Source organism: Eschrichtius robustus, chromosome 11 (genome assembly GCF_028021215.1).
Source record: "Eschrichtius robustus isolate mEscRob2 chromosome 11, mEscRob2.pri, whole genome shotgun sequence".
NCBI classification, from domain to species: Eukaryota; Metazoa; Chordata; class Mammalia; order Artiodactyla; family Eschrichtiidae; genus Eschrichtius; species Eschrichtius robustus.
Window position 1 is genome coordinate 12,783,717 of NC_090834.1, and position 24,380 is coordinate 12,808,096.

Genomic DNA, 24,380 nt, shown 5'->3' on the forward strand with positions numbered 1-24,380 from the left:
AATCGTAAGCACTCAAAATTTCATTAGTCTGTATGGAAGTTTTTAGTTTATGAGGTATTCAAGTTAGTTACATTTCCCTCCTTTACGTGGTGAAAGGGAAGTCTTGAGAGGCTTAGGGGCACATTTTCTAAATAAACACACATATATGCAGATACGTGTATTCTGTGTGTGCGTGTGTTGTGTGTGTGTGCGTGTGTGTGTGTGTATTTTTTTTAGCAATAACTGGGAATCCATCTCCTTCTTCTGCCGCATCTTGAGTCATTGTCTACCAGCAGGCAACACCTGTAGGTCTGTGGCCTACAGACCTCACTTATACCTTTCCATGATGTTCTACAGCTTACAAAGCACTTTCAAACATAACAGTTTGGTCTATTTTCAGAATATTCCCATGAGATTGAAAAGGCAAGTGATGCTATTCCTGTTTTACTGTTGAGGAAAACAAGGTTCATGAAAGGTAAATGATTTATCCAAGGTACATGGCTGGCTAGCAGGAAAGCTCTGATTGGAACTCAAGTTATCTGATTTAAAATTCAACACTTCTTTCAAATTTCTAGGATTTTCTGAGGAAGCTTCCCAAATAAGTGGATTTTCAGTCACTGAAATATATTTCTTACAGCTCCAAACCCTTTATTTCAGTTTTGGATAGATATTTATTGGTTTCATTTTTGAATAGAGATCTTGTATTTTATACATCTCTACTTTCCCTTAAAGAGTACTTGACAAAGATATCACAAATAAAGAAAATTACAGGCCAGCATTACTGATGAACATAGATGCAAAAATCCTCAACAAAATATTAGCAAACCGAATCCAACAATACATTAAAAATATCATGTACCGTGATCAAGTGGGATTTATTCCAGGGCTGCAAGGATGGTTCAGTATTCACCAATCAATCTGTGTGATATACCACATTAACAAATTAAAGAGTGAAAAATTATATGATCATCTCAATAGATGCAGAAAAAGCTTTTGACAAAAGTCAACAGCATCCTTTTACAAAGACTCTCCACAAAGTGAATATAGAGGGAACATACCTCAACATAGTAAAGGCCATATATAACAAGTCTACAGCTAACATCATACTCAATGGTGAAAAACTGAAGGCATTTCCTCTAAGATTAGGAAAAAGACAAGGATGCCCACTTTTATGCAACATAGTATGGGAAGTCCTAGCCACAGCTACCAGACAAGAAAGAAATAAGAGCTATCCAAATCAGAAAAGAAGAAGGAAAACTGTCACTGTTTGCAGATGACATGATACTATACATGGAAAATCCTAAACACACTACCAAGAAACCACTAGAGCTCATCAATGAATTCAGTAAAGTTGCAGGATACAAAATTAATATACAGAAATCTGTTGCATCTCTATACACTAACAATGAACTATCAGAAAGAGAAATTAAAACAATCCCATTTAAAATCACATCAAAAAGAATAAAATACCTAGGAATAAATCTAAGGAGGTAAAAGACATGTACTCAGAACTGATGAAAGAAACTGAAGATGACACAAACAGATGGAAAGACACACCATGTTCATGGATTAGAAGAATTAATATTGTTAAAATGACCAAGGCAATCTCTAGATTCAATGCAATCACTATCAAAATACCAATGGCATTATTCACAGGACTAGAAGAAATAAAATTATTTGTTGTATGGAAATTTGTACGGAAACACAAAAGACCTGAATAGCCAAAACAATCTTGAGAGAAAGAACAGAGCTGAAGGTATCATGCTCCCTGACTTCAGACTATACTACAAAGATACAGTAATCAAAACAGTATGATAATGGTACAAAAACAGACACATAGATCAATGGAACTGAATATAGAACCCAGAAATAAATGCACACACTTATGGTCAATTAATTTACAAAAAAGAGGCAAGAATATACAATGGGGAAAAGGCAGTCTCTTCAATAAGTGGTACTGGAAAAGCTGGGCAGCTACATGTAAAAGAATGAAATTAGAACATTTTTTTCACACCATATACAAAAATAAATTCAAAATGGATTAAAGACCTAAATGTAAGCCCAGAAACCATAAAACTCCTAGAAGAAAACATAGGAAGAACACCCTTTAACATAAATTGTAGCAATATTTTTTGGATGGATCTGTCTCATAAGGCAAAATAAAATTTTAAAAAATTAAATTAAATTAAATAAACAAGACCTAATTAAACTTAAAAAGCTTTTGTGCAGCAAACAAAACCATTGACAAAACAAAAAGACAGCCTACTGAGAATATTTTCTCCTATGGGAGAAAATATTTGCAAATGATATGACTGATAAGGGGTCAATATCCAAAATATATAAACAGCTCATACAACTCAATATAAAAAAAAAATCAAGCAACTCAGTTAAAACCTGGGAAGAAGAACTGAATAGACATTTTTCCAAAGAAGACATACAGATGGCCAACAGGCACATGAAAAAGATGCTTGACCTTGCTAATCATTAGAGAAATGCAAATCAAAACCACAATGAGATATCACCTCATGCCTGTCAGAATGTCTATCACCAAAAAGACCATAAATAACAAATTTTGGTGAGGATGTAGAGAAAAGGGAACCCTTGTATGCTGTTGGTGGGAATGTAAATTGGTGCAGCCACTATGGAAAACAGTATGGAGGTTCCTCAAAAAAGTAAAAGTAGAACTACCATAGGATCCAGCAATTCCACCACTAGGTATATATCCAAAGAAAATGAAAACACTAATTCAGAAATTCTCCAGTGTTCATTCAAATTCCCCAATGTTCACAGCAGCATTATTTACAATTGCCATGATATGGAAGCAACCTAAATGTCCATCAACAGATGAATGGATAAAGAAGAAGTGGTATATGTACACAATGGAATATTAGCCATAAAAAAGAATGAAATTTTGCCATTTGCAACAACATGGATGGACCTGGAGGGTATTATGCTTAGTGAAATAAGTCAGACAGAGGAAGACGAATACTGCATGTTATCTTTTATATTTAGAATCTAAAAAATAAAACAAATGAATGAATATAACAAAACAGAAGCAGACTCACAGACAAAGAGAACAAACTAGTGGTTACCAGTGGGGAGAGGGAAGGTGGGAGGGACAAGATAGGGGTAGAGGATTAAGAGGTACAAACTACTATGTATAAAATAATCAAGCTACAAGGATATATTGTACAGCACAGGGAAATAGCCAATATTTTATAATAATAAATGAAGTATAATGTATAAAATTTTTGAATCACTATGTTGTATGCTGAAACTAATATAATATTATAAATCAACTGTGCCTCAATAAAAAAACATTCAACACATCTTTCAAATTCCTAGGATTTCCTGAGGAAGCCTCCCCAAATAAGTGGATTTTCAATCACTGAAATCGATCCCTTGTAGCTCCAAGTCTTTATTTCAGTTTTGGATAGATATTTATTGGTTTTGTTTTTGATATTTATTAATGTATTATATACATCTCTTCTTTCCCTTAAATAGCGCCTGAAAGATAATTTAGTCAATGACTCAATCTTAATTGTGAACTCTTTTTAAAAGAAATCATGCCCTTGGGGACACTGAAGTCCTTGGCCTCTCTGTTGGCAGTAGCACTAAATGGCCTGAATCGCCTTTTTTTTTTTTTTTTTTTTGCAGCTCTGCTTTTTCCAGGTTTTCTGCCTCTTTTCTCACAACCAGGTTTTTATCCTACTGTTGTTATCCTTGCTTTTAGCAGCCCCTATTTCAGCTCAACTTCGCAACTTTTATTTGCTAAGGGCTAGAAAAAACAGATAGTTAAGTTTGTTATAACTGTTTCTAAAATAAAAGTTTGAGGCTCTGAGAAAGGGTTTGGCTCCAGGTCTCATTTTCTTCCTTCTTATTCTCAGCTGGATTCTAAATAGGTGAGGCAGCTGTCTCTCTGGATAAGTGAGGCACTGCAGTGGCTCTGTGTCGCTGTTTGACATGGGGCCAATTTTGACAAAATTGCCCTTTGGTTCAATTTTTACTGACTACATATCTATCCTGTTACCCTTATTAGCCTGCGACAGGGCTCCAGGCACAATGGTTGGCTGAACCCACACAGTTGGCAGTGTAAGCTACATTCTCTAAGGCTGAGGAGCAGTTACCAAATTTATTGCCAAAAGGCGGAGTGAACTTGAGCCAAGGGACTCTCTGACAGTATATGTTTCCCTACTTATAAAAGGAAAATCGTCTCTGAGTCTTACCCAGGTCTCAAGGGTTAGGGCTAAATGTCTATAAAACCTATTCTAGGAAGAGCTTTCCCTGCTTTTGTCACCAAAACGATATGAAGTTAATGATTCTGCACATTTATTACCTGGGACACCTATCTTGCTTGTCTGTCACTTAGTAAGTGCTTAATTAAATAGATGCAGAATTGATGTATAAATACTTTCAATAATCCTTGAATTTAGGAAACTGGGTCTCAGAGAAGTCAAAGGATTTCCCAAAAGCCATACAGCTAGAAAGTGGCAGAGCTGGAACTTGAACCTACGTCTGACCAGATCCAGAATCAATCCTCTTTCCATTGTATCACACTGACTTAAAAAGGCATGCCAAACTAGGCTCATTTCCTTTTATAGAGGGTTCTTAGAAATGAGGATCAGGTGAATGCTATAATTATTGTATGTATACATATATACATGTCCCTGGAGGTCAAGATGGGGTCATAAGGGCTGAGATAGTGTTAGTTAATGAATCAATGTCATCCAGGAGGGATGTCTCCAATGGCATGTCATCGGACTCTGCTCATTGCCCAGTCTTGTTAAGAATGTTGGGTTTCCCTGGTGGCGCAGTGGTTGAGAATCTGCCTGCCAATGCAGGGGACACGGGTTCGAGCCCTGGTCTGGGAAGATCCCACATGCCGCAGAGCAGCTAGGCCCGTGAGCCACAATTACTGAGCCTGCGCGTCTGGAGCCTGTGCTCCGCGACAAGAGAGGCCGCGACAGTGAGAGGCCCGCACACCGCGATGAAGAGTGGCCCCCGCTTGCCACAACTAGAGAAAGCCCTCGCACAGAAACGAAGACCCAACACAGCCATAAATAAAATAAATAAATAAATAAAAATAAAAAAAATATATATTAAAAAAAAAAAAGAATGTTATCAGTACCTTAGAGTACGATGACGTATGTGCCCTGCATACATCTCTGTATGAGGAGCAGGGCTAGCTAGTACTTTGCACAAAGACATCAAGGTTAAAAAAAATCTTGAAATTGTGCAAGGAAGGGAAGAAAGTAATAAGATAAAACATAAGAGGAAATGTAAAAATCTTTTACTAAGAATATGAAAATTAACTGTACAAGTTGAGGCAACAGTGTAGATTTTTTTTAAAAAAGACTTGAGAGGTGTTAACTGACCCTAAGAGCATGTAAGTTGAAAGTGTGATACAATTACCTTTTTAAAAATCTGTAGGGTAGGCTGTACCATCCTAGTACAGTAGAGTATGGAGGGAGGTTCCCCTACTTAACCATGCAAGTTCAGGCGGACAGGCCTGCCACTGTCTTATCTGGGCTTGGAAAGAAATCAGGGCACAATAAAGATATGGTACCTGCTCCACCAAGTTTTGTTGAATGAATAAATGGATGAATGAATGAACCAAGTGTCCCACTGTGCTCTGGCCTAGCCAGATGTCATCTGAGTATTGAATGTTGTACGCTTGTGGATACTACACTTAAAGAGGGTGATTGGCAGACCGAAACCTATACATATAAAGGCATCAAGGCACAAACAAGTTCAAAGAGTTTGTATAGCATTGTACAAAAATATCTGAAGCAACCTAATGCCCATTGATAGGGCAATGGAACAGTAAAATTACATTGAAACAGTAGAATAGTATGCGGTCATTAACAATAATCATAATCAGTTCTATATGTACTGCCATGAAACAATCTATACATCTTATTTTTAAATTTCAAAAGAAAGTCTCAAAAGAATACACACTGTATAATTTATACCTACCTACATATGTACATATATATGCATTTTTAAAACTCCACGTATATTTATACATTTCCATTTGTATCCATATCCATGTACGTGCAGAGAGAAGATTCTTCTAAACACATACACACCACACCGATAAGAGGTGTTTCCTCTGGGAAGAGGGCTGAGGCTGAACAGGGAACAAAATTCTTCTTTATCTCTATTATTAAATATTTTTACAAGAAAGTATACATAGCATTCATGTACTATGTGTGTAATTGCTTTAAATAAGGCAATCAGAAACATGATACGTGAAATTATTGAAGGAATTCTGGCTGTTTGCATGGAAAGGGGAAGACTTAGGTGTGAGAACTCTTCTCAAATACTGAACGGCTGTCAAGTGAAGGGGATGGACTCGGGCCTTGGAGCTGAGGCAGGCAGAGTGATGACCACGGGGTGACCATCACAGGGAGGTTGATAGGGTCTATCAGGAGAAAGAATGGCCAAGCATTGCAACCCACTGAACCCTGGAGGGGGCTGTATTCTGGGCGGTTAGTCCCAAATTCATGGGAGAGCTTTGGCAGAGGTGTGGAGCCAGCGGCCACCTGTCAGGGGTGTCAGCAGTAGAACGTGTGCCCCAGGAGGTAGGTTAGGCTGGAATCACACTGGTTCCTAAGCTTTGGAGGCTCCTGACAAGTAAATCTATTTTTTTTTTTTCAGAGCTCAGAGAGTGTTCTTTTATTTTGCCAAATAATATTAAACTAACCAGTATCACCTACTCAGGTCATCATTTCATTACATACAATTAATATTTTAATACCAAAAAAATGCAAAATCTCAGACTGTTAAAATTGAATACATTGAGCTCTATAAAAATTTGCTATGTTTTCTTCTTTTAAGATGTCACTGTAGATGGTGCAAATTTAGCCATAAGATGTAATATTATGAATAAATAAGTGTATCGACAGACAGGATAGGAGAAAAGAAGAAGAAAGCCTTGGTGCCAGACAGCAGAGATCTGTGGAACCCTTCTGGGAACAGGGGGACAGGTGCTAAGGGACCCTTTAGCCCTAAGGGTTTATGTGTCTCTGACTCACTCCAGAGTTAGAAGCTCAACCCAAATTTGTCTCCACAGTTGATGAAAAATAACGTCACAGTGATATCAGATGTCACTGGGTAACCCCAACCATACTTTCCATTGAAGTGGCCAGGAGACGGCAGTCCCAGGAGAACCTCAGTCCTGTCTTCCCTAAGGGGCATTTGTAAAGGGCCTATTCTGGCTTGAGATATATAGCTTGGTACTGAACTCTCAACCTCAAAGAGTTTAAAAAACTAGGTTAGCCAGAGTCTTATGTGCAGACCCTGGATCCTGAGAGGGTAGGCCTTGGCACCCAGCACCCACTGAGCAAACAGCTAAGATGCCTCATCCAACAACTCCTGGGGCCCAGCCAGCAAGTGGCAAAGTTGGGAAATATTTACCAGAGTGGATTGGATGGAGCCCACCACACACGCTACGTGCGGACACCCAACAAGCTCACCTCCCTGGGAAAAGGGGTGCGTTTCTGCGGATCGCTGGCTGAAAGATGACAGGGAGCAGAGCAGCCTGAGGAGGAGAAGGTCCTGAAAAGCAGAGAGATGGGAGTTCCTGGCACCCAGGATGGAAGGATGGGCGGATAGGCTCATTCCAACTATGCATCAATCCATCTATTTAGGAAACACTTATTGAATGTCTGCTCTGCGCCAGGCACTGCTCTACCGTAATCAATACAATATAGACTGTTTCCTCAAATATTTGCCATCTTCTGGAGGGCTACCTGGAGAAGAAGAGGTTTGAGCTGAGTTTGGAAAGATGAATGAGGGGCTGGCAGGGCGATGGGGGGAGTGAGGGGGCGGGGCGGGGGCGGGGGTGTGTGCGGGTAGAGAGGCCAGTCCTAGGGCTCATTCAAAACAGAGTCGAGGTGCTGCCTCTTCCTTTATTCCGCTCTACCTTCAGGACACTTCCATCATTTCAAAGAGGCTCATTTCCCGGCGGTACTTGGAAGTCCTTAGGACGGGGGAAGAAGGGGGCCTGGAGGTCCCTTGTGAGGTTAGACTACCCCGATCCTTCTCCCGCCCACACAGGATGGGGCAGCCCACACTAAGAGTGCTGGGCCCTTGCTGAGTGGCCAGATTCTGGGCAAAGTCCCAGACCCCAGGTCCTGCCATTCCCCACCCCGCTTTATTCCGGAAGAGTGTCTGTCTCTTCCCGGCCTCGGGCAAGGCCAGGCTGGGGACTGCCCTGATAGCCAGGAGGTTGTCCTCGGCGCCGCCAGGTCCAGTGTAAGGGGAAGCACCAAATCCTCAGAAAGGAAGCTGGCTCTGGTTCACTGCAGAGAGGAAGGGACTCCTTGCCTTTGGGCAGCTGCACTGCTTTCTCCTCCAGAGTGGTGTTAACCCTTTCTGGCCTGGGGGCTCTTACCCTAGCAGCCTCACCTCTGAGAGTCCCAGCCCGGGACAGGGGGCACAGAAGCACTCCACCACTGGTCCCGGCACGAATCAACATCTATCCCCAGGGACTGGGTGTCCAAATCTTTCTGGGCCTCAGTTTACCAGCTACCCAACTGGCCTGCAAACCCACTTCCAAGCTCTCAAGTGAGCCTGTCCACAGTGAATGGGTAAAGTTTAAAATTTTCCTTGTTAGGATCACACACTTTCTTTGAGAAGATGTCATCGAGGGAAAGCCAAATTGATATGTAACTCACTTTAAGCAAACCCTATAAATGATGTTTGGCTCCAACTGACTGTAAAAGGGCATGTTTTATTCTCTGAAAAGATCCAGTGTAACATTTCTTTAAATAGCAGGCTCTTGGTGGAAAAAAAAATAGAATTTAGTTGATAAAACTTTGACTTAGGTACAATATTTCGGGAACCACCCTTTTAGGTATGGTGAGGCATGCCTGTATTTACCCGGCACCAACTGAGTCTGGCATATTTTTCTTATTATTCCTCCAGTAACAGGCTGAGTCAGGTACAAGGGCACAAGTAAGAGCACTCAGAGGGACGCCAGCAGTTGAGGAGAATATGAGCAGAACTGCCATCTGGAAAATGGTGAACCTCCGGCCTTCAGAGGCTCCCAAGGGCAGAGCTAAGAGGAAGAGCAAGCTGGAGCCAGGGTGATATGAAACGGGGCTGCTAGAACCAATACTGTTGCAACAGCAACAATAGTCCAGTTTATTGAGCACTTACTAAGTCCCGGACAGTTTACACTCAAGATTGTATGTAATCCTCCTCCTAACAATACTATTAGGTTGATGCTATGATTTCCCCCTTTTTTACAAAGGCAGAAACTGAGGCTTGGGGAGGGTGAGTGACCGGGTTCCTGTTGGTAGAGCTGAGATTCAAATCCAGGTCTGTGCGACGCCAGAGCTGGACCTCTGACCACTACACTGTCATCTGCAAGCCTAAAACCAGACACCCTGCAGCAGTCCATGCCAGCGAAGTCTGTGGAGAAAATGTTAGAAGATGCCAGCGCAGGCGAGGGGCTGCCAAGACAGGAAAACAAAACAGGGTGTGAACCAAGGATCCTTGGAGGTTGGGAGCCAAGGGTATTTTAGTGGCCTCGCAGGGGAGAGGGAAGGGAGTCCTGACACTGGATCTGAACAAAAGCAGCAGAGGCCCAGGCGGCAATGGGGGCGATGGGGTCAGCCGATTAGTAGAATAAGCTGGATTTGGAGACAGCAGACCAGCACTGGACACAGCGCCTATTATCAAGTAGACACCGAATAAAGATACATTGTATAAGTCCTGGCTCTGCCACTTAATTGAAGTCACTTTACCATTCTGAGTCTCAGTTCCCTTGTCAAATGAGAATGATAACACTTGTTTAATAGCTGTTGTGAGTTAAAACTTATTGGCTTAACGGGGTCCTCTGTAAGTTGTCAAGCAGAGGGGGCCGTGAGATGGGATGTGGCCTGGTAGGGAACTGAGCAGGTACAAGGAAACGGCTCCTGAGCCCTAAGCGTGACCTCCAAAGCCATTCTCGGGCTAGACTAGGAGAGGGAAGTTTGAGGTGGAAAAGTTTATTTTCTGCCGCAGCTGTGATTCTGGGAGAAGGAGAATCTCCCAGGTACTAGAACTGCCTCGACAGCCCTCTGACAGGGGGGCAAAAAGAAGGGCAGGTCCCACCCCCTGCCCTGCAGGCACACACACAAGAAAACGCTCCTCTCCTCCCTGCACCCTTCTCACGCACAGGCCCAGGGACGTGCTCCTCCACTTGGGGTAGGGGAACCCTCTGGGTAGGAGCCCTTCTTCGCCCCACCCTTCCCCTGGCAGCCTTCCCTGAGCCTGCAGATAGCATCTCTGCCATGCGAGCTGGCAAGCCCCGGCCGTGAGAGGTCTGCGGTGTGAGCATGTGGGCTTGGGACCTGTGGAAAAGTACTGTGCAGACATCAGATGAGGGGCTCCGGGCAACATTAGGGCTCGTCGATTTGCAGGATCTCTCTGTCTCTCTGTCTCTCGCAAAAGCAGCCTGACACAGTGTAGAGTCAGACAGGCCTGTTGTATATCTGAGCTCCACCTTGGGTAAAAATTACTTAACCTCTCTGAGCTATAGTTACCCTAGCTATATAATGGGAATAATCATGCTTACCTCACCGGGCTGTCGTAAGGATGATGTAATATCAAGTAAGATATAACTTTAGGTAAAGTGCCTCACACATCCCATCATCCTTGGTTTGAATCCTGGTTCCAAGCAAGTCTCTGGACCCTTCTGAGACTCAGTTTCCTCATCTGTAAAATGGGAGTTCTAAAAGCTACTGCTCTAGGTTGCTGTAAGGCTTCAAGGAGATACTGCTTATGAAGGGCACGGCCCAGCGTCTTTAAACTCAGGGTGGTATTAACTTCTTCTGCCACTGGGGCCAAATCCAGCTTCCTTTTCAAGACCCCAGCTCCAAAAAGACTCCTACATGAGAGGGGGATGAACTGGCCCTGCTTTACCAGAATCTACACCCACCAAAGGCAACTCATTCAAATCTCCAAAGAAAACCCCCTTTTGGATCCCTGCAGAATCAGGGAGAGGGTTCTGACACTTTCCTCCTCCTCCTGTGTCCTCACCACTCTCCACCCCACACCTGAGCGGAGAGGAACATTCGGTCTCCACTCCCCATCGAGATGCACTGTGGGCTTGTGCCAGCGCTGCAGCCTGAATGAGCTGGCCCGACACCCAGTACCCCAGAGAGGCTTTGTGGTGGTGTTGTGGGTAGCTGGGTCAACCAGGGTGTTCTAGGGACAGGTCTCCCGAAAACCCCGGCTGCTCCCATTCCTACCTGTTCCTCACCGTCCTGCTCTCAGCAAGGCTCAGTCCATCTAATACCAAGGCTGCCGCCCAGGCCACAAACAGGAGACAGTTGACATCTGAGCCTCAGGCCAAAGAGCAGAGCATGATTGGCAAAGGAGGACAAATTTCCACCTCTCCAAATGCAATGACACTCACCGTTTGCTTCCCACCCAAACTTGGGGTAGGTGGGGGAAGCTTAGATGGAGAGATCGTGGATCTCAGAAAAAAATTTCCTTTCTGATAACATCGAAACACCAGTTTAGATGCAGCCCATCTAAACTGGTGCAAGCCCAGTGCAGCAGCCATCCAGGGAGAGAAGGGGGAGAGAAAATTATGGATTCTCATTCATCAGAAATAATAGCAGCTAATGTTTATTGGTCAATTACTGTATGTCAGAGCCTATTCTAAGTTATGTATCTTAACTATAATTAAGGCTTACAGCCTGACTGTTCTCACTTTTGGATGAGGGCTGTGAGACACGGAGAGGTTGGCCAACACAGACAATCGGCTCAGCTACTACGTGGGACCACCTCCTCCAAGACGAGCAGGGCCATGGAGCGGGAGAACCATTGAGTCTGGAGTCTGGCCAGCCTGGCTTTAAACTCCCCACTTATGGATGGAGTGATTGTGGGAAAATTCCTTAACCTCTCAGAGTCTCAGTTTTCTCATCTATAGAGTTGGAATGATCCCAATGACCTCACAGTGTTGCTCTAAGTAATAAATGGAACAGTAAATATGAAGCGTTTGGCGCTCAGCGCCTGCACACAGGCAGGATCCAATAACTATTTCTATTGTTATATTATCTTGACTACAATGGGGAAATCACTTTGGAGAAAGGAATCATTTCTTCTCACCAATGATCTCCTGCCTGAAAATTCTGTTCTGCATCTACCTTGTTACTCAATAAGCCCAGCTTATTCCCTGTTGAAGCTGCACTGGTTTACATATCCCTTGTTCTGACATTTTAAGGAACTTTTCAGACCTGTCTCCTTCATTGGATAGCAAGTAAGTTCTCTGAGGGCAGGTCTGTGTGTATTATTTGGGGGTGCCTCTTCCCAGGGCTGGGGAGCCTCCATTTTCCACTGCCTTGTCTTTCTGTGTGGAAGGATCACAGCTAGAGGAACATCTCGCCCTCTGCCTCCTGGTAGAAGTGACCTATGTCCCTGGTGAGTCTAGGTCAGCTGTCCTCACTGGGGATGACAGCAAACCTGAAGGTCGTTCTCTGAAATCTATGCGGTGGTTTTTCTGTCTTAATAATTAAGAGGCTCTATTTGCATTTACCAGGCAGAGGACAGGCATTCTAGACATCCTGCAACGCAGAAGACGGTACCAGACAAGAAACTCTTGTTCGTGTCCTGTACAACTCGCATCCGACTTTCAAACGCCCCACTGGACACTCGTGTCAGTAAAAAGCCTGCCTGTATCACATGAGCCTAGAGCCCAATTCCAGTTTTTATGCAGGCACAACATATCTTTTGCACACTTCTGATACGCACTGACTTTTTCCGGGATGCCATTTTCTGTATAAATTGAGGAAAGATTATATTTTATTTTGTTTGGAAGTTTACCAAGAGTTGTTTAACATTTTGGAAAATCATGGCTTTTCAGCTGCCAGTAGAGCATACCAATATCAGTCTGTACTTGTGTCTGTCACATTCATATAGGTGCAAGCATCCTACTATCTCATCAAACCTTCCAGAGGAATGTGCCCAAGCATTTACTTGCTGAAATACATATTATATCATTTTAATTTTTTTCATTCTCCTTTGAATCCTTATTCAAATTAGAGTATCTTACCGATTTTTATGTATGTTTTCTATAAATTTCATTCTAGGATATTAAAGGGGCTTTATAGCATCCTTGTTACAAGGAACATTGGGTCTGATAAGGCTGAGAACACAGGTTTAGAAGGAAGTGGGTGTGTGCGACTTGGCACCTTCTGAGACCTGCCTGTTGTCTAGGAGGGTACTTTAAGGTCTGTTCTCCACCAGCTCTACCTGTGCCAGGTGGATGTATTTAATTCTGGAGCAAGGCCTTTGAAAGTCCGTTGTGGCTACACATCAAAGCCATGTCCCCCAACAAGTTAAGTGAATATAAGTTCTGGCCTGTCGTTCAAGTGCAGCCTTTTCGAATAAATTGTACATTTTTTAAAGGGTATCTCCTAAAAGCAATATTTTATTGTTCTCCTCTTCTCTTGTTTGACAAAGATATAAGAGCTATGTTTTGATATGTCCACTATACATTTTTTGTCCATCTAGGCTTTCTGGTAGAATTATCCACTATCTTTGTCATTACTTTGTCTTTATAATTTTATTGTTAAATGACTTTTATAGCAATGTTTCCTAGGGTAGCCGTGTCACTTTCTTTTTGGTGATAAAAACACTCTAAAAACAAACAAACAAAAAAACCAACCCTGTCCCCCCTGCAGCTCTATCTGTCAGGCTCCTGTTATCTATTTTTTTCAGCTGCTTTGGTACCTTGGAGGGGGAAAGAAGAAGGATGATATACATCAATACTCTAAAACCCAACCCTACTACTCAGGGTTGAGCAAAATGTGGCTTGCTGGCTCCTCTTCTCTTAGTCTGCCCATCCACCCTCAATAATCCTGCCTCAACCTGGAAGTACAGGACCAGAAGCTGGATCTTGCAGCAGAGGGAAACAAGCCTCAGCAGTCAAGAGTTTCACCATCCTTAATTCTCATCCTCCAAGGTCTTTCACAGCGAGGTCTCAGAGTCTCCCTCCAGCTTATTGGGCCAACTACCCCTGGCTCTACATACCTGCCTGGCTTTCTTAGACTCACTGAACCAGCCCCATCAGCATTATTACAGCGCAGGGGCCCTCCATCCCCTCCGCAGCCTCTGCTACATTTTCTTCCCACCAGCTGGGAGCTCCCGTGGGCAGGGATCACGTTCTACTCCCCTCTGACCCCTCACAGCTAGACACAGGTTTGTGGAACTAAATGGTCCAATGTGGTCAATTAATTCCCTCCCTTGTCCTCTGGTGCTCAGCTGCTGTGGTGCTGGCCCTCCTGGGGCTGCTCCCTGGGTGCCTGGGGGAGGGGCTCACTATGTCTTCACTGCAGACCTTCACTTGAGAGTCTGGTCCTGCCTCCCCTGTGTCTCCATCATGGGCCTCCCCGGAGAAGCCTCTCCATCATTCAGAATCCTCAGAGACCTTTCCTTAGGCTGAATTTTGTTGATTTTAGAGAAGATGTCCCATTGAGCTGATTAAACACTACAATCGACGCATGCCGGGAGCAGCCAGAATCCATGGGATTGACATATATACACTAATATGTATAAAACAGATAACTAATAAGAACTTGCGTATAAAAAATAAATAAAATAAAATTCAAAAATTCAAAAAAAAAAAAAAAGAATCCGTGGTAGCTCACAGTCAAGAAAATGGCGAAGGAAAATCCCATTTGATTCAAAACCAAACGCACTATGGGAGCGCAGTGGGGCCACTGCTCTGGACTAGTGGGGCGGGTTCCCGAGAGAGGCACTGGAGGGCTGAATGCTGCGGCTGCAGGTGAGCTGAGAATGCTGCCAGGCCTGGGGCTGAGATAGCATCCCAGGCCACTGGCTCTCAGCTTTGTGGGTAGGAAGCTCAGGGACAAAGACACCTGCCAACTTGCTTCAGACTCTCTTCTGGCCTCAGAGAACTTTTGTGAAGTCTTCTAGCAAGGCTTTCAACAGCATAGATGGAGACGTCGCTCTGATGGGTCTGGTGGACACCCACAGCCCTGGATGACGAGGGACCCAGAAGTCACCAGCACAGAGCAGGGCAAGGCTCCCCAGGTGTGCATCTGTCATTGTGGACTCTCCAAACCCCTTTAAGCCAATGATACTTCCTAATGTTCTTCTGAAGTTAGCTGTTGGTTGAAAGAATAGGAAATGGGGACTTCCCTGGTGGCGCAGTCGTTAAGAGTCCGCCTGCCAATGCAGGGGACATGGGTTTGAGTCCTGGTCTGGGAAGATCCCACATGCTGCGGAGCAACTAAGCCTGTGCGCCACAACTACTGAGCCTGCGCTCTAGAGCCTGTGAGCCACAACTACTGAGCCCGCATGCCACAACTACTGAAGCCCGTGTGCCTACAGCCCGTGCTCCACGACAAGAGAAGCCACCGCAATGAGAAGCCTGCGCACCGCAACGAAGAGTAGCTCCTGCTCGCCTCAGCTAGAGAAAGCCCGCACGCAGCAACGAAGACCCAACGCAGCCAAAGAAAAAAGAGCAGGAAATGGAAGTGGAGAAACTCTGTGACCAGGAGGCTGTCCTCAGGCTCCTGACTTCACCCACAGGGCATTCAGCCTTCCCTCCCTCCCTCCCTCCCAGAAGAGCCCTTCTCTTCTTCCAGGCTAAACCCTCCACCCATGTTCTCCCTTTTCTGTCTCCTCTACGGCATCTCCTATCTCTCCCCAGGCCCACAACCCACCAAAGTCTCCCTCATCCCCAAAACCTTCCCTTCACACTGTCTCCATTTTCAGCCAACATCTGCATCCCTTTATCATCCCACTCCTTGAAAGGGAATTCTGCAGTCCTCGTCTCCATCATTTCCTAACTTCTCCTTACCCCTCGACGACAGCAATCTGGCCTCTGCTCTCACCACGGACGCTAGAGACGCTACGATGAGGCCACCAGTGTTCACCTCGCTGCCAAACCGTGGCCCCTTCCAGGCTGGGGCTCTACAATATCTCTGCGTGCTGTGATGCTGTCTGCTATCCCCACCTTCATACGAAAGTCTCTCCTTTGTGGGTGTGGTTCTCCTCCCATCACTTTAACCACTCCTTCTTGGTCTCATCTATGGGTGCCCGTTCCTCAGCCTGTCCCTTACATGTTCCTTCTCTCCAGCTCTGCCCTGGGTTCTCATCCCAGTCTGTGCACCCTCCCTAGGTGACCTCACTCCCTCCCATCACTTTGGTTAACACGATTCGATGGTGACTCCTCAGTATGCATCCTGACCTGTCTGCTGGGCTCCAGATCCAAATTTCTCATCAGGTATTGAGCACCTATTGTCCGTTACCTGCCCTTCTTCCTCTTCCCATCATCTGGACTAATCGGCTGGACCTCCCGTTCTCTTGATCTCCGGTTCTAGTCCCACTAATGCTCAGTATCTCAAGCTAGAAACCTAAGAATCCTGCCGGGCCCTTCCCCTTCCTTAGCTGTCCATATCCAAACTGTTACCAACATCCTCCTGATTTTATACCCAAAATCTCTCTCAAATCTGAGTCTCTCCATGCTTTACTGACACAGGAATAATAAGAGCAAATATCTATACAGTTTATATGTTCTAGACATTGTCTAAGAGGTATACACACACACACACACACACACACACACACACACACACACACACACTAACAACAGCCCTGTGAGATAGGTACCATTATTCTCCCCACCTGTAAGATGAGGAGACTGAGGAACACAGAAGTTGAAGAACTTGCCCAAGGTCACACCGCCAGGTAGTGCCAAGCCCAGGAGTCAAACCCAGGTTGTCTGGCTCTAAGTCTGTGTGCTTAATCCCTCTCCTTGGCATTGCCCACTCCTCCTACCACAATGGCATCCCATCAGGCCTCTCTTGCATCAGTGCGTCATTCATCCTTCCTTCCCTCCTCACCCACACCCCCTTCTAAGGCTCTTCCATTAAATGAAACTAGTTATGCTTGAAAATGCCCACAGGATAAAATCTAAGCTTCTTGGGAATTCCCCGGCGGTCCAGTGGTTAGGGCTCTGCGCTTTCCCTGCCGAGGGCCAGGGTTCAATCCCTGATCGGGGAACTGAGATGCCACAAGCCATGCAGCGCAGCCAAAATACACAAATAAATAAATAAACTTCTTTGCTGGGTATTCAAAGGTCTACATAATCTGGCCCAGCCTCATCTTCCACCATCACATCCCATGCTGACCTTCTCACAGTTCCCTTTTACATAGTGAGGCTTCACCCTTACTGTCTCCTATGCCTGGAATATTCTTGCTGCCCCTCTCTGCCAGTCAATCAAACCCCCTTCTCTTCCCTTGTCACCCGCTTCAACACCATCTCTTTGGTGACATCCTTGGGCAGTATCTCAGAGCTCAGTACTCTTATGTCTCTTACAGAATTCACTGCAGAGTTCATTGCCATTTATCTTCTTACAAATGACACCCTCTATCCAGCTCTTAGGAATGACTAAATATTCAAAGAATGAACGTTTGGCCCCTGATCCAGCCTGCTGGGTCCTCCTGTCTCTGCCCCTTGAATTTCAAAAGATTCTTTTCGCTGGATCACACAAGATCATAAAGGCTGGAAAGATTCCATGTGACATATTTCTCCTCACTCTCTACAGCTCAGGGTGAAGAAATGGACACTCTCTTCCCCATTTCTCTTCAAAGAAAAACATGAAAGGAAAGTGGAAGCAAAACCAAACAGAATATGGCATGAGAAAATTGATGGGACCATAACATACAGACTGCAGGGGCCTTAGCAATCATCTCAAGCAAATGTCTTCCTTTTATTCATGAGGACACTAAGGCCCAGAAAGGAGAAGAGGATTGTGTAGGGTGGAAACAGCACTGGCACCCAGGACCTCTGATTCCCTGTCCAGGGATCTGGCCTTGTTCTGTGGCCTCCCAACTCTGTCTTAATCTTTCCTGGGGACTGAGGGGTGGCCCTGTTTCTGGGTCTCTGGGTCAGCTCACAATTATCTCCCAAACAGGCTCAGGCTGCTTTCCTGGGACCAGGAAGTTAAGAGGCTCAGCAGGAAACTTCATGATGAGGCAGCGTCCTTCGCTCATGCAACCTTAGGACGGCACTGCGCCCAGACCCTGGCTGCAATTCCCAACTGCACCAACTGGCTTGGGGCCTTCCAATGTGAGCTTCACCAAGGGCAGCGACTCATCCTTTGCTCTCCTGCGTCTGCCACCCCGTCTCTGTATCAGACACAGAGGCTGCTCCTACACAGCACTCCTTCTTCCCCTCCCCACTCCCTGCACCTCCCACTTCCTCCCAGTTAGTCATGGCGAGGTCACACCCAGCCGCCGTCTCCCAGGCCTCTCTCGAAGGACGATGTGTATGTTCAGGAAGAGGGGAGTTGAGAGACTGCAGAGGAGGATGCTGCAAGGCATCATGGGAAAAATGAGCTCTGGAGTCAAAGAGATGTGGGTTCAAGTCCTGGCTCTGCCAGCTGACCAATCTGCATGACCTTCAGCAGGTTACTTAATCTCTCAAATCCTTTGCCAAATCAGGTGGGGCTGCCTGGGAGGCAATTTCCTTATCTGTATAAGGGGGATAGTAACACTTGGTATACAGTGAGAATCAAATGAGATAAAGTGCCAAAAGCACTTTGCCCAGTGCCTCGGGGTCGCCAACGTTGGTTTACTTCCCTTGTTGTGAAGCACGAGGGTATCACTGTCAGTGCAAGGGCCTGAGAAATCCTGGTGCCCACCTGCAGGCCCGCAAGTGAACTGGTGAGAATGTGAGGGTGCGGGCCTTGGTATCTGAGGCATCCGAGAGACAGTGAGAGGGAGTGAGGAGGGCCTTAGGGAGGGCGTGGACATGTGTGCTTGTGCACAGAGAAGAGCTCCAGTCTAAGTGTGTAAATGAGCGTGACCAGCTGAGCCTCTCTTCCTCCAAAATTCCAACCTCTTTAAAGAAAAGATCTTTCTGTGTCTGTTCTTGTCAGTAATGAGAAATACAAAAACCGTTCCCAGGGGAGGGTGGAACTGCCCCCTTCCCATGAGGCTCATCGAAGGGAAGCGAACGCTAGTGAGGCCCTCCCCTGACAGAAGCCAGGAAACTTTCTTCCAACTGGTGGGGAAACCATACCCCAAAGGATGTTCAAAGGGTCCGGGCCTCTCTGTAAGCTGCTGGGCCCAGAGGGGCTGTCCCTAGCCTTGTCCTAAGCATAAGGGTTTCCCAAGCTCTAGAAAGATCACACAGGCAGCCAAACCCACCAGGCCTATGGAGCGGGCCACCTCCGGGCTGGGCTGGTGCCACCACGTCTTGGTGTGGGATGGGCTCTTCCACGTGCATCTCGTCCAAGGGACCATGAGAGGTGGACCCTGGGCTGGGACCCTCGGAAAGCACAGGCAACAGGCCACATCCCAACCTGCCGAGGGCTCCTTCAGGATCACTGAATCCTCGGGAATGTCCTCCATCCTCCTGCCCTGGAAACAAACCTGGCCAAACTATCCCTTAAATGAGAATCTGTCTCATCTTTAAAGACCTTGAGAGAGAAGCTGATTCTACAGTCTCCCTCCCTTGGTAGCTCTTCCAGTGTTTGGTAAGCCTCATTGGCTGCAAGTCCTTCCTTGTAACTCACCTAGATGTGTCTTTAACTGAAGCCTACCTCTGTCTTAGGTCTTGAGGGCAAAGAGAGAGTAGCTGGCCTCCATGTGTTAGCAAACTTCCCCAATGAACAGAATTGCAGAAGTTGCCTAAGAGGTTTTGGGTTAGGACTCCAGATTGTTCCTCTCCAACTGTGAAGGATGTACCCAGAGTTAAAAGCCTTTCAGGAAATGTTAGTAAGGACTTCAAATCACTCTACAGATAAAGGAGGAGAAGAACATATGTCTGAGTTTGACCTCCACCCCTGACTTCCTTCTAAACTTGGACTCTGGATATGAGTGGGAAGGACCCCTAGTGAGTCAAATGTATCCCCAAATTGGGGTTGTCTTTCCTTCCCCCTGGCTGTCTCCTTCTCTAGCCCACTCTTCTCTGCTTAATAAACTCTACTGACTCTACAGAGCTAGAATCAAATATCACCTCCTCCATGAAGCCTGCCCTGAGCTACCGGGAAGAATGAAGTATCCTCTTTTCTGTTTGACACCATGCTTTTTACACGCCTCCAATAAAGCATGAATGAGATTGTATTATAATTATCCACTCAAGAGTTTCTCTCTCCCCTCCCCTCTCCCTCTCCCTCTATCTCTATCTCCCCCACTCCTCAATCTAGACTGTGAGCTCCTCCAGGGAAGAGACCATGTCTTAATTTTCTTTGTATTCCCACATCTGGCACAGTACATGTTCCCTCCCCCAACCCAAATTTATGAAATAAATTAATTCTTCAGCTGAGAAAACTCATACTAAAAATATTAAGTGACTTGACCAAACTTATACAGCTAGCTGGTGGCCAAAACAGGACCCAAACCCAGGCTTTCTGACTTTGTTTCTAATTCTCACGTCTCTGCCTCACTCTAGGGCCCAGTGTTGCTTCCCGCTTGTCTCCAATTTAGACTTTGTCCCCCCAATGAACCCTCCCACCATCTGCCTCTGACATCACACCTTGTCTTTGCCCTCAGCCCCCAATCTTCCCATCAGCCTCTAACTTCAATGGGAAGGTCCTCTCTTCATTCACCCTCCTCTTTACACATCCAGATCTATCCCTCCTTCAATCCATCCAACACCACTTTCTCCTGCCTGAAACCCTCCCCGACTAACTTGAACTCCACCCAGCTTGTTCCTTTAAAGGCGCCCAACTTGTATCTCCATTGTCCCACTGAGCTGGGTTACACCCTCCTTCCTGAACTCTTTTTGTCCTGGCTCCCCTGTTTTGTCCTCTATCTTCTTCTTTTAAATCAGGAGTTCCTTTGGCTATTTACAATAGCCAGGACTTGGAATCAACCTAAGTGTCCATCGACAGATGAATGGATAAAGAAGATGTGGCACATATATACAATGGAATACTACTCAGCCATAAAAAGAAATGAAATTGAGTTATTTGTAGTGAGGTGGATGGACCTAGAGTCTGTCATACAGAGTGAAGTAAGTCAGAAAGAGAAAAACAAATACTGTATGCTAACACATATATATGGAATCTAAAAAAAAAAAAAAAAAATGGTCATGAAGAACCTAGGGGCAAGACGGGAATGAAGACGCAGACCTACTAGAAAATGGACTTGAGGACACGGGGAGGGGGAAGGGCAAGCTGGGACAAAGTGAGAGAGTGGCATGGACATATATACACTACCAAATGTAAACTAGATAGCTAGTGGGAAGCAACCGCATAGCACAGGGAGATCAGCTCAGTGCTTTGTGACCAGCTAGAAGGGTGGGATAGGGAGGGTGGGAGAGAGGGAGACGCAAGAGGGAAGAGATATGGGGACATATGTATATGTATAACTGATTCGCTTTGTTGTAAAGCAGAAACTGACACACCATTGTAAAGCAATTAAACTCCAATAAAAATGTTAGAAATCAATCAATCAATCAATCAATCAATCAATCAGGAGTTCCCTGAGGAGCCCAACCCTCCATCTTTCGTACTTCCACAAATTCCTCTACACATAGTCAGGCCATGCAAACAGACTTGCCCAAGAGGCAACTCAAGCTGAGCTTTGATGGGAAAAGAGTTGTGGTCTTAGATTCTAGACCACCTCCAGCCTGCAGATAATCCTAAATAGGGCTGTGCTGTCAGTACTCTTTTGAGGACATAATGAAGAGGTGACCCCAACGTTGGCTTGTGGATTGGGGGAGGGGTTGGATGCAAAAGCCCTTGACAGACCCCTTTCAATTCTGAGAGCTATGAATCTATGAATAAACACCCTCAAACTTCCCTTAATCTTCTTTGTGCCCCCACACCTGACATAGTATGAATGACCCCCAAAATTTATAGAATAAAGGTTTTCTTCTGAATGTCCTTACCTGCCTGTTGAAATCTAAGCCGTTTCGATCATTTCCTGGAAGAGATTTAAAAAAAAAAAAGAAAACATTAATAGCTAGCAGGATTGGAAGAGACTGAAAGTTAGTGGAAAATAGGATGTTGGGATGGGCTCATCTTTATTTTGAAAAAGAACAAAATGCCTGCCCTGTGACCAGAATCTTCTTGCTTATCCTGTTTCCTGGAAAAGTCTTTGGAAAATCTCCTTCAGGAAGGTAGGTATCCAGGGAAAGGGGAGACTGACTTGTCCAAGGTCACATAGAGTCTAGCTGAGATTAGAACTTGCCACACCAGATTGCTTCTGCCAAATGCCCTCAGACAGAAGCTGTGATACATGCTGTAATGGAAAAGCAAGGAATGACCAGCCACAAATCCTCAAGGAGTTGCCCGAAGGCAAGAAGGCCTCCCACTATCCCAGCCCTCCAGCATTGATGACACCTAAATCATGTCAGGTAGATGAGTGTCACCCCTGTTTCCACCCCCCCAACTTTCATTCTTGGTTTTATTCATCTTTTTCCCTTTATAATAAATGTTGGGTTGATAAAGTAAATGTGTGCTTAATAGAGAAAACTTTTTGGTACAGAAAAAGTATAAAGTAGCAGAAAAATCAATCTGCAGAGAGGCAGCTGCAATTAATATTTTTGTATATTTTAGGGTCTTTTTTATGCTTGTTTTTCCTCATTGATATATATCACTCTGTATAGATTTTTTACCCTGCTTTTTCCAGTGAGCGTCATAATCTTTCTCCTACACTATGAAGGAACGTCATAAATCTTTCTTCTATGTTTGCAAAGATCATTTTTAATGGCTACATAATATTCCATTTATGGAGATACCAAAATCTGCTTAAACATATACCTGTTATTAGGGAAATTGCTTCCATTCTTTGCTATAATTAAATTTCCTATTCATATAGCTCTTCAGGGCAGGAGCTGCCAAACAATCTTCCTTTGTGCCCCATGGATTATTGGCTCTATAATGGCAAGAAAATGATATTAAATACCACCCAGAGCCTAGCACTAGGCTTAGTACATAATAGGAGCTCAAATTATATTGGTTGAATGAATGAATAAATGAACATGTGAATGAATTCAGAACTTTCAATCAGAAAATTCTTCTGCTTTCCATCGGTTCTTCAATAGCTTTGGAATGAAGTCCAAATTTCTTAGTATAACATATAATTCCCTGTATGACCTGGTTTCTGCCTACCTTCCCTGTTTTGTCTGCTGCCTCTCATGATCTCACCTCCCTCCCTCCCAGGTACCCTGTGCTCCAGACTCATGGAAAGCTCGCTCATGTCCAAACGCGCCACACCTCTCCCGTTTCCACGCCTCCATGCACTGTTCCCTTCCAAAAAGTTGGTCGCCCTTCTCTCTGGTCCTTCAGGCTTCTCTACCAGCCGCATGGCACATGTCACGTAACTCTTTGTCTTCATGCTTCTCTCTCCCTCTAGTCTATTAATTCCTTGAAAACTAGGAGGATGACATTCATTTTTCTCCTCAATGGCCACCACAGTTCCTAACATGGGTCAGAGGCTCAAGAAACACCTTGATAGATGAATGAATGGGGTCCAGGAGAATCCTCTGGAGCTTTAACCTAAGCCCCCTTCCTTCTGCTCTGTTCTAAACAACGGGTAAGTGAAGCCCTTGCCTGTATGATTGGTTGTGAAGCATCTCCGAGAGCAGCTGGGCCAGCAAGATGACAGTAGAGGTTGAGGGCTACAGGATTCTGAGAAAGAGGAAATTAGTGAGACGGGAAGTCACCTTTGAATAGCAGCCTGATTTTGAGACTAACGAAGACTAAATAGATAATCTGTGAGGGGAGTTAAGATGGGAAGGGCCCACAGACTGAAAATTGTGTGTGTGTGTGTGTGTGTGTGTGTGTGTGTGTGTGTGTGTGTGTGTGTGTAGAGGGTAGACTTAAAGATAAAATTGCTTTTATATTAAAAATTATTTCATGACATTGTAAAGGTGGTCTAGTAAGGAGTGATTTTAAAATTCGACCAAAGAGCAAATTCATTCATTCCACAAGTATTTGCTAAATACACTGTCTATACCAGACACTGTTCTAGGCACTGGAAATATAATACTGGAAAAGATAGACAGAAGTCCTTGACCACACGGATCTTCTTTTCTAGTTGAGGAGACATAAAAGGAATAAGAAAACAAATATATAATTTCATTTAGAGAGAGTTACTATGGAGAGCAATAATACATGGTCAGCGGAAGAGTGTGTCAGAGGCTGTCCATAAGCAGGGTGGTCTGGGGAACATGATTCCAGATGGAGGGATCGGGACCTGAGTGAGGCAAGAACAGGCTTGCCTGCTGAGGAACAGTGATGAGGCCAGCCAGGCTGGAGAGATGTGGATGGGTGTGACCAGGGGAAAGATGACATGGATCTGGCAGGCGGGTCGTGCTGAAGACTTCAGCTTTCATGCCAAGGACGTTGGGAAGTGATCAGAGGGTTTTGAGCAGAGGAGTGACATGCTTTGACTTAAGTGTTTACACCTGCGGT

At 44.9% G+C, this 24,380-nt stretch overlaps 1 protein-coding gene across 1 annotated transcript in view; it reads right to left on the reverse strand.

Annotated features, from left to right (window-relative positions):
• Positions 1–24,380, reverse strand: part of POU2F3 (POU class 2 homeobox 3) — a 78,650-nt gene that overhangs the window by 27,696 nt on the left and 26,574 nt on the right. Inside the window, exon 3 of the mRNA XM_068555157.1 lies at positions 21,851–21,885. Within this exon, the coding sequence (XP_068411258.1) occupies positions 21,851–21,885 (35 nt within the window). The remainder of the gene's footprint in view (positions 1–21,850; positions 21,886–24,380) is intronic.